Genomic DNA, 14,575 nt, shown 5'->3' with positions numbered 1-14,575 from the left:
TTTATAATTCTTTAATTACTTTTATCGTAATTCATTTTTCAAGTATCTAGAGTTACTCTTATATATTTCTCTTCAAAACAATGAGGTAAACTCATGCATGTTTTGCAAGGACAAAGTTTCTGTACAACTACTCTTAGGTCCTGACAGCAGCCTCAAGTCAATGCAATATTTACTGAGTATACCCTCCAGTGGCTGTTGCTAGGCTCCATCTTATGTTTCTCTTTTAGACTGTGAGCCCTTTGGCGACAGGGAGCCATTCTCTCTCTATATATATATGTATGTACGTAAGTAACTAAGTAAACCTCTTTGGGAACCTTTGTTGATGATGACAATGATGAATATTTATATACCACTCCTCAACCAAAGTTCTCAAAGCAGTTTACATAGATGTAAATAAATAAATAAGATGTTGAAAAGCGGTATATAAATATTCATCTTCATTGTACAACCAGTGTTAAGACTGAAGCTTGTGTTGTATATATTGGACCACTGGCACTAAAAAGGGTGTTTCTAATATGGCTCTACATTGTTTCCAACTGACAGAGTGAGGGTCAAAAAGAGCTTGTGAGTCACCACACTCCTACAGGAAGTGTTCCTTCCCAGGGTGCTGGTTGCCATGCGATGTTTCCTGAGGCGTTCACTTGTTGCAGCCATTCTACTCCTTGTGGTCATCCTGCTCTTCATGAATCTGCTTCTTTGGACCCAAGAGGACCCTGGGATTGTGAGTGTGGCATAAAGTTGGCCTGATATATTCTGGGTGTGTAAAGGGGAAATAGACCCTGACACTTTCACTCTGTTTCTCTCTTATTCCATTACTAGTCCAGACAGGGCCTTGGCTGGGGGTGGGTGGGAGGGTGGGCAAAATTGCCCTGGACCCCATATATGGTAGGGGGGTGGGGGCATCTGTAGTATGGTTCAGTATTAGAAATGATCAAATTGATCCTTTTCATTCAAGGCAGTAAAACTAATCAGTTAAAATATAACTTAATATTATAGTTCTATTATATAGATATAGTACTTTTAAAGCCCTAAATGGCTTGGGCCCCAAAATAATAGCCCCCGGCATAAAGCATGGCTAGAAAAGCATTTAACATTCTAAGGGTAAATTTCTCCTCCGCTATAAAATGCCCTAGAAGACAAGAACACCTATCCCCTTACAACCCTTTAACTCAACGAAAGCTATGACACAAACTGGGATTAGATACCCCACCATGCCTAGCCTTAAACTTAGATAGCAAAACACGACCTATCCGCCAGAGAACTACAAGCAAAATACTTAAAACTCAAAGGACTTGGCAGCATTCCATATCAATCTAGAGGAGCCCGTCCTATAATCGATAATACACGCTTAACCCAACCATTTTTGGCCACTCCTGCCTATATACCGCCATCGCCAGCTAACTTTGTTAAAGAAACATAGTAAGCAAAATAGCCTACACTAGAACATTAGGTAAAGGTGTAGCTAATAAAATGGATGTGATAGGCTACATTTTCTACAATAGAAAATATGAACAATACAATGAAACTTTGTTATAGAAGGTGAATTTAGCAGCAAAATAAGCAAGAATTCTTATTTAAGCTATGCCCTGGAATGCACACACACTGCCCGTCACCCTCCTCAATATAAAACCAGATGAGGCAAGTTGTAACATGGTAAGTGTAATGGAAAGTGTGCTTGGATCAACAGAGTAGCTTAAAACAAAGCATTAAACTTACAATTGAACAACGTTAATTTAAACCTAACCTCTTTGTGCTTAAATCTAGCCCCACCTTTCCACCCAACTTACTAAAACCACTAAAACAAACCATTTGACTGTAAAAGTATTTGAGAAAGAACCTTTCAACCAGCGCAAATAACTTACCGCAAGGGATTAACTGAAAGAAAAATGCAATACCTTACGCAAACGAAGCAAAGATCAACCCCTGTTCTTCTTGCATCATGAGTTGGCAAGAAAGAACAGACAAAGTGGCCTTAAGCCTGCCCTCTCGAAACTATGTGAGCTACTTCCAGGCAATACTAGAATAAAGTTGTCTCTGTGGCAAAGGCGTAAGATGACCTTGAAGTAGTGGTGAAATGTCTAATGAACATAGTGATAGCTGGTTGCTCCTTAAATATATTTAAGTTTAACTTTAGATTACCAAGGCCCCAATTAGCCCTCAATCTAAAAGATATTCAATAAGGGTACAACTTTATTGAACCCAGATACAACCGGATATTGGTGAATTTCTTACACACACCCCAGATCAGTAGGCCTTAAAACCGCCACCACAAAATAATGTGTCAAAGCACAAAATTTATCAAATTCAGAAAGCAATCATAATCCCCCAAAATAAATGGAGCTACTCTATACAAACACAGAGAAACTTATGCTAAAACTAGTAACACGAAAACCTCTCTCAGCACAACCTTAAGTCACAACAGAAAATCTACTGACTAATTGTCAGTAGATTTTCTATTGTGACTAAATAGCCCATTTCGACTACAATACAAAACTGTTAAACCCGCTGTAGACCCAACACAGATGTGCTACTAAGAAAGACTCACAGAAGGAACTCGGCAAATATGTTATCCCAACTGTTTACCAAAAACATAGCCTTTAGCTACAAAAGTATTAAAGGTCCCACCTGCCCAGTGACAAAGTTTTAAATGGCCGCTGTATCCTAACCATGCAGAGGTAGCGTATTCACTTGTCCCCTAAATAGGGACTAGTATGAATGGTTACATGAGGACAAACCTGTCTCTTGTGGACAATCAGTGAAACTGAACTTCCAGTACAAATGCTGGAATATACATATAAGACAAGAAGACCTTGCGGAGTTTTCAAACCACCTTCAAACAATAAATTGTTAGATGTTTTTAGTTGTGGCAACTTCGGAACAAAACTAAACTTCCAAGCATCTAAAGCAACACCTCTTGCAACGGCTTACAAGCCAAAACACATATTAACCTCCGACCCGGATAACACTCGATAAACGAACCAAGTTACCCCAGGGATAACAGCGCTATCTTCTTTAAGAGTCCATATCAACAAGAAGGCTTACAACCTCGATGTTGGATCAGCACACCCAAATGGTGCAGCCACTATTAATGGTTCATTTGTTCAACGATTAACAGTCCTACGTGATCTGAATTCAGACTGGAGCAATCCAGGTTGGTTTCTTTCTATAAGCCCTCTTCTTCAGTATGAAAGGTCAAATAAGAAAGGACCAAAATCAGCCAAGTCCTCCTAATTATAACTGGCATCAACTTAACTAGAAACCTAGGGCACTTCCCCAGGCCTAGATAAGGCCTCTTATTCGGATGGCAGGTAATATGCAAAAGACCTAAGCCCTTTACCTGACACATTCAAGTTGTCTCCCTAACTAATTCACCATGTCCTTATCTTAGTAGTCAACCCCCTATTATACATTTATTCCCATCCTATTAGCCATCTCATTCCTTACATTACTTGAACGAAAGACCATCAGGTATATACAACTAGGAAAAGGCCCTATCATAGTAGGACCCTACGGCCTTCTACAACTATTTGCAGACAGAGTAAAACTATTTATTAAGGAACCAGTTCAACCCACACAATCTTCCCCAACACTATTTATTTTGGCCGCAACACTGGCCCTGATACTATGAACCCCGCCCCCACTACCAATAACATACGCACTCGCAGATATAAACCTAGGTCTCCTATTTATCCTAGCACAGCTGTTTATCCTATTTTATGATCTGGCTGAGCCTCAGACTCAAAATACTCACTCATAGGACCCCTCTGAGCAGTAGCTCAAACAATCTCCTATGAAGTGATGTTGGGCATCATTATTCTAGCAACAATCATACTTGCAGGAGGATTTACTCTTCAAGCACTCTGTGTAACACAAGAACACATATAATTTCTCTTTTGCTCATGACCCCTTACAATAATATGATTTTATCTCAACACTCACAGAAACAAACTGCGCTCCATTTGACTTAACAGGGTGAGTCAGAACTAGTCTCTGGATTCAATGTTGAATATGCAGCAAGCCCATTCGCCCTATTCTTTTTAGCCGAATATATAAATATTATAATAAATACCCTATCATGCTTAATATTCCTTAACCCAGGGAATATTCAACCAGAACTATTCTCCACTAACATTATATTTAAAACTATAATCCTTTCAACCCTATTCTTATGAACTGAGCATCAAACCCACGATTTCGATATGACCAACTAATGCACCTCCTACGGAAAAGTTTTCTACCACTCACCTTGGCTCTATGCCTCCTGCATATTTCACTACCAATTGCACTCTCAGGCCTGCCCCCACAACACTAGGAACTGTGCCCAAATTTAAAGGACTACTTTGATCGAGTAGAATATAGGTATACACAAACCCCTCAGTTCCTTTTAAAAAACAGGAATTGAACGTATGCCTGAGAACCCAAAATTTCCCATACTTCCATTATACTGTTTTCTAGTAAAGTCAGATAAATAAGCTTTCAGGTCCATACCCCGAAAATGTTGGTTTAAATCCCTCCTATACGAATTAACCCGTTTATTACATCAATAATACTTTCTAGCCTAGCTACAGGGACTATTATTACAATATCCAGCTCCCACTGACTAATCACCTGAGCAGGACTGGAAATCAACACCTTAGCAATTATTCCCCTCATAGCAAAACCCCAACATCCCCGAGCCACAGAAGCTGCAACCAAATATTTCCATGCACAAGCAGCTGCCTCCGCAATAATTCTAGTAGTAGATAAGATCAGTAATAATTCTGAACTAGTAGATTGAGCTCCCAGCTGAATCAACCCACCTGACTAGATCAGTTGGGAGGGCTTTGCTCTGCATGCTGACACCAGCTAAAGCTCATTTATCAAGCATGCAGGTCAGGACCTTCTTAGTTATTGCCCCCAGGCTGTGGAATTTGCTCATGGTTGAAATCTAAATGACTCCCTCTCTCTCACCCTTTTGGAGGAATCTGAAGACACTCCTTTTTAATACAGGCTTTTGGCCAGTGAGTGGCCCCTGGTTCTCTCTTTAAAGTAGCTGTGCTCTTGTTTTGTTGGGGTCTTGGACAAAAAGCGGTATTAAAAGGTTAATAACTACTCCAGGATCAAGACTTACTTCAGTATTTTGGGTTTCCCCATATGCTCCATTGACTTGATGGCTCTAGGCCAGGGATTCTCAATGTTGGGTCCCCAGATGTTTTTGGACTTCAACTCCCATAATCCCCAACCAAAGGGCACTGGGGCTGGGGATTATGGAAGTTGAAGCCCAAAAACATCTGGGGATCCAATGTTGAGAATCCCTGTTCTAGGCTCTCTCCAGGCTTGCATGCAGGATGCCTCTGCATACTAGTTGCAGGGGAGCAACAACAGAAGAGAGAGAGCATGCCTTCATCTCTTGCTTGTGGGCTTCCGAGAGGCATCTGTGGGAAACAGAATGCTGCACTAGATGGTCCTTGGGCCTAATTTAGCAAGACTGTTCTTTATGTTCTCATGACTGAACCATTGACTTCAATGGACAATGGTGGTCCTATTGTATGACCTGGATTTTTTATCTAAATATTGATGACCATATAGATGGTTTTTGAAAATATTCTGTGCATAGAGAGGCTTTTAAAAATCTTTTAATTATAAATTGATTTTATTTTATTTTTCCGGTTTTTATTTTTAATTGGGTTTGTTTTAATTGATTCTCTACTGATTCTGATTTTATTCTGTGATATTATCAAATTAATTTTATTTTTTTCTATTTAAATTTTATATTTTCTTTACTGTCGTGAGCCACCCCGAACAGTATTGTTCTGGAGGGGTGAGATATAAATATTTTAAATACATTAAATAAATGCCTAGCTTTTTTTTCAAACTGAGAAAAAAATTACATTGACATATGATGCAATGGTCAACATACAGCACAGCATTCCACCCATGGCAGAGTGACACATGTGCATACCTTCTGATATGGCCAAGAGCCCATGTCAGTGATGGCAAGGGATGTTGTGTGCACACTAAAGTGTACAGGATCATTGGTGCACCACCACTGCCATTGGGAATCATGGCCACCATAGCAGTTACACACACCTTAGTATGTAGGCAACAGTCCCTGCCACCCCTTGCCACAAAGATGAGCTGTCAGTTCAGATGAAAGGCGCATATGTGCATCCCGCTGCCATTGGCAGCATGCTGCACTGTATGTTAGCCAGTGGAAATATGTTCAATGATCTGCCCTCAGGCCTCTTAGAGTGGAACAGTCTTCCGATGTCTCTTCAGGAAATGGTTGTTGCTGGGGAGCTGCTTTAATGTAAGGCATTAGGCTCCCTTTTTCAGATGCATGTTCTCTCTTTTTATCTTTAGAGCAGACCAGGACTGCTCAACTTTGCCCCCACCCATGGTTTTTGGACTACAACTCCCATAATCGCCAGCCACAGTGGCCAATAGCTGGGGATTATGGGAGTTGTAGGCCAACATCTGCAGGAGGGTCAAAGTTGTGCAGCCCTGGAGTAGATCTATGCAGATAAGATGAGTTCTCAATTCAGAAGGGCAAGAGACAGCTCATGACATGTTGGTGCTTGAGGGAGAAAATCCAAATGGAGTCTCAGTTGTAGTCAACTGTAAAACTAGCATTTGGTCACCCTGAAGTGGTACCCCTCAAACTTGGTGACTGAGTCAGGCTGTCTGAGATAGGGACCCTCCTGGCCGGGGCCATGCTTCCTTTTCAAGAACTAGTCTGTTCCCTCAACCCCACCTCCTGTGGCAGGATAAACTGTTCAGGGGCAAGGGAGTGATTAAAGAATCAGCATACACCTGGGCAGCTGCTTCCCCTTTATAATACTAATGAGAAATGACAGAATCTGGAGACACGGAGCCCACCGTATTTGACTGCAAATGTTATCTGGAATGTCCTCTGGTGAAAAGTTCTGACAATTCCTGTCTGTGCTTTGGATCCACAGGGGGAGTTACGGCAATGGGCTCAGGACATAGGGCTACAAGAACTTCATGCTGACTGGAACTTGCATAGCCTTCAAAAGCTAGGCAATGCCACCAACCTCCTGAACGTCTCTTATCGTTATCTTGCTGGCATCCCCCCACTCCAGAAAAGTGAGTACTGCACACTTCCAACAGGCAGGCCAAATAAAACCCGCCGCAGTATTGGTTAGGTTGCACAGCAAGCCATGGACTCCACTTAGAAGCCCAAAGAGTTTGCTTTTAGACTGTTGCAGCAAAATGGATGGAATGGGCTGCATATCCAAAGAGACAACTGGGAAGGTAATTTTGGGAAACTCAGCCATGCAGGCCTTTGTGCAGCAAAACAACTCACTGCTAGGATTTCATTCTTTGCTGTTTACCCTGATGGCCACTACCTTCTACAAGTAGGCTTTTCCCCTGTTCCTGACTCTGCACTGCCATCAAGTGGATGAATGAAGCTAGAGGAAATACAGGACATACCTCATCACTTTCCTCCTCTTCCTCCTCCTCCCCTTGGAGAAAGGATGGGGATACTGCTTCTCTTTCTCTCAATTTTCCCACTTTCTGTTAGTGGTGTGCATGGAACCGACACCTGCCGGTTCGAAGGGGGGGGATCTCTTTAAGGACAGGGGAGGGTGCTCTTATCCCTTCTGCCTCATTTCCCCTGCTGGCGCTGCCTTTTAAAACAGTCTGGCGGGGCGGCAACATACCTCCTTGGCACCCTGGTGCCTCCTTGGACTGGAAGGTGCCACTGCATGTGCACACATCGCAACGTGCGCGCAAGTGAGCATGATGTGTGTGTACACATTGTAACATGTGCACACGCAGTGGCAACTTCCAGTCACTTCTGGTCCAAGGAGGCACCGGGGTGGCAAGGAGATAAACTGCCGCTCCACCAGACCATTTTAAAAGGCAGCGCTGGCAGGGGAAATGTGGCGGGAGGGATAAGAGCATCCTCCCCCATCCTTAAAGAGATCCCCCCCCCAACTTCGAACCGGCTGAACCGCCAGTCTTTTGAACCGGTTCGGAGGCCCTTACTTCCCGACTTTCTGTAGCTTGGAGACAAGGATGCAGCTGCTACATCTCTCAGGCTATTGACCCTTTTGCCAACCCTCTTTTCCTGCCTGATGTAACAAGAAGGACTCTCTTTATCCCACACGGGTGGAGGAATGGGGCGTAAAGTTCAGCATTATTTCCTGTTGTCTCTGAATGTTGGAGGGACAAACAGACTCTCTGAAACAATGGTCAGGAACCTACAGCAACACTTCCATGCTTTGTACACATCCAAGCCACATGTGGCCTTTGTAGAGCTATACTACTGCATCACCTGTCTTCACATGAGATGGAAATGGTAGTAGGCAAGTACGGATTTGCCCTGTCTGGTCCTCATCCACACTGCATTGTACCATCATTTGGCATCCCTTGGCTTTTCCTGCATGTATTTATTTATTTGATTCAATTTCTATATTGCCCTTCCAAAAATGGCTCAGAGCGGTTTACACAGAAAAAGAATAAATAAGATTGATCCTTGTCCCCAAAGGGCTCACAATCTAAAAAGAAACATAAGATAGACACCAGCAACAGTCACTGGAGGTACTGTGCTGGGGGTGGATGAATAGGGCCAGTTATTCTCCCCCTGCTAAATAAGAGAATCACCACGTTAAAAGGTGCCTCTTTTCAGGTGTGGGTCTGAGCTAGGTCTTCAAGGATGGCTCCAGAGCACTGGACAGGGGGCAAGTGTCCCCCCTCAGAACAAGTAGCTTGCCCCACTCCACCCGATTCTGTTTCAGAAATCTAATAAGTGGGACATAGCTCACCCTCCCATAATTGCACTTTGCCCATTCAGTGCCCCCTTCAAACAAATTTCAGGTGCCAGCCCTGCAGGTCATGTGCAGAGGGGTCCATGCTGATGCACCCCAAGTAAAGTTCTCGGTGATCTTGAGAGAGCTTAGGAGTTTAGACTCTAGGCTGGTCTTTTTCACTGTGAATCAGAGAGCACAGACTTTCCTAGAAGCTGACTGAATGCACAGTTCCTTAGAGCCACCCAGAGTAGAGCAAAGACACATCTGTTGTAGCACTTTTGAGATTAATTAGTTTTATTTTGATGTGAGGCTGTCACTGCCCACGAAGTGTCGCCAAAACCAGTGCTTGAAGAACTGGGTATGGCCCCTTTAAGAACAGCACCTTTCCAAGGAAATCAGCAGGGCTAATTCACCCTAGCCAAGCCATGGTTACAAGAGCTAGAGGCTAGATCTTGCTGGAGCAGCATAATCCTATGCTGCATTACTCAGCCCTATTACCCTACTTCGCTCTGACCAAGGTTCTGGCTCTGGCCCTTGGAGCTGTCTATGGACTGGGCACTCATGGAGACCCTGGACCTGGGTAGAGGGAGGGGTGGGGGGTGTCTGTGTGTGTGTGTGTCTGTCTGTCTGTCTGTGTGTGTCTGTCTGTCTGTCTGTCTGTGTGTGAGCAATGAACTATGTCAGATGCATGAAATCAAGATAAGAATGCACACAGTGAGAACATTAGAGGAGCCTTGTTGAACCAGACCAAAGGGCCCATCTTATTCAGCATTCTGTTTGTCTCAGTGGACAACCTAATACTGCTGGGAAGCCCAAGTAAAACATGAGGGCATAGTCCTTCCCCTGTGGGAAGTTCCATTTGATTATCACAGCTATTAACAGTTGAGACTCATCGTCCGTGAATGTATCTAGCCTCCTTTGAAAGCTATCTAAGCCAGTGGTCATTACCACATCTTGTGGCAGTGAATTCCATACATTATCCATGTACTGTGTGAAGAAGGACTTTCTTTTCTCTGCCCCGAATCTTGGGCCAATCAGCTTCATTTAGTGATGCCGAGTTCTAGATTTGTGAAGATGCATCTGCTGGCACTAATTAGAAACAATAAGACTACTGTAATAACTGTTAACCTGCCCCATATTCATGAGGTGTAATCTCTTGGGTCCTTCTTTCAGAGCTGCTGACTGTGGGATTGTGTTCTGTCAAGCGCAAGCGTGAAAATTATCTCCTGGAAACCCTGAGGTCTGTCTTTGAACAATCGACTCAAGAAGAGCTGAAGGAAATGGTAGTTGTGGTACACTTGGCTGATCCGGACCAGGAGTGGAACAATCAGGTGGTTGAGAATATAGGCAGGAGATTTGCTCTTCAACTCCTGCTGGGCCACCTGCTAGTTATCCATGCTCCATTTGAGCACTACCCTCCCCTAGAAGGCCTAAAAAGAAACTTTAATGATGCTGAAGAGCGTGTGCGATTCAGATCAAAGCAGAACGTGGACTATGCCTACCTCATGAACTTTGCAGCCAACCTCTCCACCTACTACCTCATGATCGAGGATGATGTCCGCTGTTCCAAGTCCTTCTTCTCAGCCATCAAGCGGGTGCTGGCATCCCAGGAGCTCTCCTACTGGGTCACGCTGGAGTTCTCCAAGCTTGGCTACATTGGCAAGCTCTACCACTCCAGTGATCTGCCCCGGCTTGCTCGGTTCCTCATCCTCTTTTACCAAGAGATGCCCTGTGACTGGCTTTTGGTGCACTTTCGCCTCCTCCTTACTCAGAAGGAGGTCATTCGTTTCAAGCCATCGCTCTTCCAGCATGTTGGCCACTACTCCTCCTTCCAAGGCACGGCAAACAGGCTGAAAGATGAAGACTTTGAAGAGGACCCCAATACGCTCCCTGATAATCCCCCTGCAGACATGATTACAGATATTCACACGTTTGAGAATTACCTTCCCAGCAAGGCATATAGCAACACAGAGGATTACTTTTGGGGCAAGGCCCCTTCTACTGGCAACTCGTTCACACTTGTATTCAAGCAGCCTGCCCACATCTTTTGCATCCGTATCCATACAGGCTCTAAGCAGCGCCAGGGGGACTATCTCCGGGCAGGGCTTGTGCAGCTGGGGACCCAGAAGAAGAGGGGTGGCAGGGGCTGTGCCACATTCATCTCTGTTGGAGTCTTTGTGCAAGGACAATTTGACAGGCAAGGCCTGGAGAACAGCACAGCCTCTCCCCCTGAATGTGTGCGCATTCTTGTGACTGCGAGTCAAAATGAATGGCTCATCATAAGCAGCATAAGCATCTGGACAAAGCCCAGTCTCTGAATGAGCTCCATCCTGGGTGTGTCAGGACCTTTAGCGTAGGAATCCTGCTTGTGGGCACTGGCAGGCCCTCTTGATGCAGGAATCCAGGGTGCAGAGGCAAAAGCAGATTTGGCATTCTCAACCAGAGCCTTCAAAATTTACAAACTAGATGTTTCTGATCTACTGATTAGAGCATCAGATCCTGCCAGCAGTATCTGATACCCAACAAGCTGGGCAACTAGCAGTGTCTTCAGCTGTACCTATTGGGGAAGACTATTGCTTAAATCCTCTGCCCTTTAATTGGACAGGCAGGTGGCCAAAGTCATCTTTGTGCTCCCAGCCACATGACAATTCTGTAAAGGGGCTGGAGACATACTGATAAGACTGGAGGCTGGAACAAAGTAGCAAGACCAATTTGTAGCCTTAGAAACCATCTCCTAGGAGATGCTTTGGCTTTGTGCCACCCAGACTTGCTTGCCATGGAAGGAAGGCAAGCCAACCACTTTGCAGCGTTTTCTGTGAGTTAATATGCAAGTAAGGGTTGGAGGAAGGACATGATCCCTGTGGGGTGCCAATCCTATCTACTGCTGCTTATACCTCATCATTACTTGAATCTAAAGTGCAGAGTAGTACTAGTACTGCAAGTGAGATTATTTACCTATTTATTTATTATAACAGCACATATATCACCTTTCCCAGTTAAAAACAGGTGCAAGGTAGTCAACAAAAATTAAAATACAATATATACCATAAAACAATAATAAAAGCAGCAGTTAAAGCAGATAGAATTTCACTGATTTTTTTTTTTAAGGCACCATTTTAAACACCTTGTGAACAAAAAGATTTACATATGTCTTTTTGAAAATTGTGAAAGAGTGAGCCTGTCAAACCTCCCTGGGGAATGCATTCTACAAATACGGCACCTACCACCAAAAAGACTGTTTCTGGCATCCAACAAATGAACCTCAGCCAATGGCAGGCTAGAGAGCAGGCTTCTGATGCCGACCATAGGTGATGGGAGGTTTGTTCACGCAGATTTGTACCAATGGATAACAGGAGACTGCAGTGAGTGATGTCAAACTTTTCACCAATATTACATGGAGCGATGTTTACAAAAAGCTCCCTCTCTGATGTAGTTTTCATGGAAGCCAGCAAAATAGCATTTTATATAATGTGAGCCACACACATTAACTAACATTTCTTTCTTGAAATGAACATTATGCATCATGCTTCAATGAAAACTTGGTCTACGACATGTAATTTGGTATTCAGAATGTACTCTAGTATTTTCAGTAGCGGCCATATAAAACAGGTAGGCAGTTAGCTCAAGCTACAGAGTAAGTTGTTCCAGATGAGCTTGGGCCAGAAAATCACCATCTGGAAAAGACACTTACTCCTTAGTTCCTTCCTCTTTTTACAACAGACTCTTCTTGGCCATGTAGTTCCAGCCAACAGCTCTTCCAGGCTCCACTTTGTCCCAGCTTTCTCGGAACAGAATCTAAACCAGGGATGAGCGTTAGGTAACTTTGGAACTACTGGTAACTCCTGGGCTTATCTGAAGCAGTGTTTGGGCTTGCTTTTTCCTCCTTGCCCTTCCCATCAATACTGCAAATTCAATTGGCTGGATGGGTGAAGGCATGGCTGCACCATTTTTAATTTCTCTCTTTGAGTGAATAGGGTTGCTTTTACTTTCTCTCCCATTATTTTCTTCCCCCCACCCTCCAAAGCAGCCTCTCTTGCTCCCCTCCAGTCCTGAAGCAAAATTATCCTGGAATTCAGGGGTTTGGATGTTAAAACCCCATATTCTTTAGAAGTGCATTTTTGTACAATCTGCCATTTTGTGAATGGCTGTGTCTCCCCAAGCCACTATTTTGTGCTGGTAGCTCCCAAAGCTTTGGCGCAAAAAATAAAAAGCTCCCAGAAACCTTACTCACTCCTGATCAAACAACTGAGGAATCTCCAAGTGCCCTTCTGATCTCTCATGACAGGGACTACAGAATTCTCAATAATAGGGTTTCCATCCACACCCTTATAAATCACATTGATTTACAAGTGGATGAAATTATCGTGGAAGAAGACCTCCATTTGGATGTATGTTCTCGCATTCATGTTGGTAATCTTGTTCAGTCTTGTGCAGCTATGTTGTCAGTATTCAAAGTCACATTTTGGCTTTGGTATCCACCAAAGATGCCTCCAGTCTCTAGTCAAGCTTCTAGACTCAGATAGTCTCCATTGTAACCAAATGCACTGTCCTTTATTATTACACTTCTGTCACCCAAGATTTATTATTTATTTATTTGATTTCTATACCACCCTTCCAAAAGTGGCTCAGGGCGGTTTACATTAACCATGTACATAAGGCCAGTTCAGGTTACCCCATTCAGATGACCCAACATACCATGGTTTGTAGGTCTGGAAAATCTCCTGAGCCGACGTGCTCCCTCCTCCCCCTATTTCTTCTACTTGTGTGTCTCACTGTTGGGGCCTACCTGGAGGAGACCCTCTCAGAGGAGAATGCCCCCAACTGAGACCTGGCCCCAACTAAAACCCCTTAGAACCAACAAACCCAGAGCAATCAAAGCTTGTCATCCCTCCTGCACTCTTTAGAGGAGTCCTGAAGCTCTGGGGACCCAGTGCTCCCCAGCAAGGCCCCTGTCCTGTCCTTAGAACTCCCTCCATCGTCCTTGGGATCCCAGGAACAGAGGTAACATGGGGCCAGGGCCAAACTCCAACACTGGATGAAAAGTGCTTGCCTGGCTATTCAGGACCTCCCTCCCAATGAGACTACAAGAGAGGATGGGGAAGTCAACTTAGGCATCTTTGATTCAGGGTCAGCCTGAGCACCATCAAGGGGCAAGTCTCTTGGATCTCATATAAGCCCTTCATTTGCAGCCAGCCTGATTCAACAGCTCTTTCCTTGAGTGTTTAACTCCAGTTGCTGCCTTGCTAGATCCAGATATGGGTAGCTGCTGACATAGTGGGTAGTTTTAAACCACTCTGTGTGTCATCCAGACCTGAGACCACAGAAACACATTTGGACGATGCATGTCCTTTTTACATTACACCACTGAGAACTGGTGGAGTGTAGTTTCTAAAGGGCTAGAGTGAGAGTCTGGATCTTCTGGATTCAAATTTAGCTACAGCACATCCATGATAACAGGAATCATAATACTTCCCCACATAAGGATTTTGTAGGAATTATTGAGATTATGTATAGCACTGTACACTGTTGTTTATGTTTTGGCATGTGTGTTTGTTTTCCTCCAATACATCTTTTCTTGTTAAAGAATATTTCTGATTTTTGCCTGGTATATTCAAAAATAGTATATTTTTGCCTGAACTAAATCTACCCTCATGATATTCCTGATATATATTTGAGGATGATGAACAGTGAGGTTATGCTCTGTAGTAAATAAACAAGGGTAAATTTCTACTCCTGCTGATGTTAATAAAAATATGCGACAGAGGCAATGCAGCTATTCTGGATTAAGCATCTACATGACACTTGCTTAGTATATTCTC

At 43.7% G+C, this 14,575-nt stretch overlaps 1 protein-coding gene across 8 annotated transcripts in view; it reads left to right on the top strand.

Moving 5' to 3' along the window:
- LOC128325270 (alpha-1,6-mannosyl-glycoprotein 4-beta-N-acetylglucosaminyltransferase-like) overlaps window positions 1-14,344 on the top strand; it is a 31,749-nt gene extending 17,405 nt beyond the window's left edge. For all 8 annotated transcript variants that reach the window (XM_053250877.1, XM_053250876.1, XM_053250881.1 and 5 more), the window contains 3 exons: window positions 544-721; window positions 6,939-7,086; window positions 9,930-14,344. In XM_053250877.1, coding sequence (XP_053106852.1) covers window positions 617-721; window positions 6,939-7,086; window positions 9,930-11,074 — 1,398 coding nt within the window. In that variant the 5' untranslated portion in view covers window positions 544-616 and the 3' untranslated portion in view covers window positions 11,075-14,344. The remainder of the gene's footprint in view (window positions 1-543; window positions 722-6,938; window positions 7,087-9,929) is intronic.
- The last annotated feature ends 231 nt before the right edge of the window (window positions 14,345-14,575 follow it).

This window comes from Hemicordylus capensis, chromosome 4, assembly GCF_027244095.1.
Source record: "Hemicordylus capensis ecotype Gifberg chromosome 4, rHemCap1.1.pri, whole genome shotgun sequence".
NCBI lineage: Eukaryota > Metazoa > Chordata > Lepidosauria > Squamata > Cordylidae > Hemicordylus > Hemicordylus capensis.
Note: the sequence above shows the minus strand (reverse complement) of the source record. Positions and strands in the feature narration are given on the sequence as shown.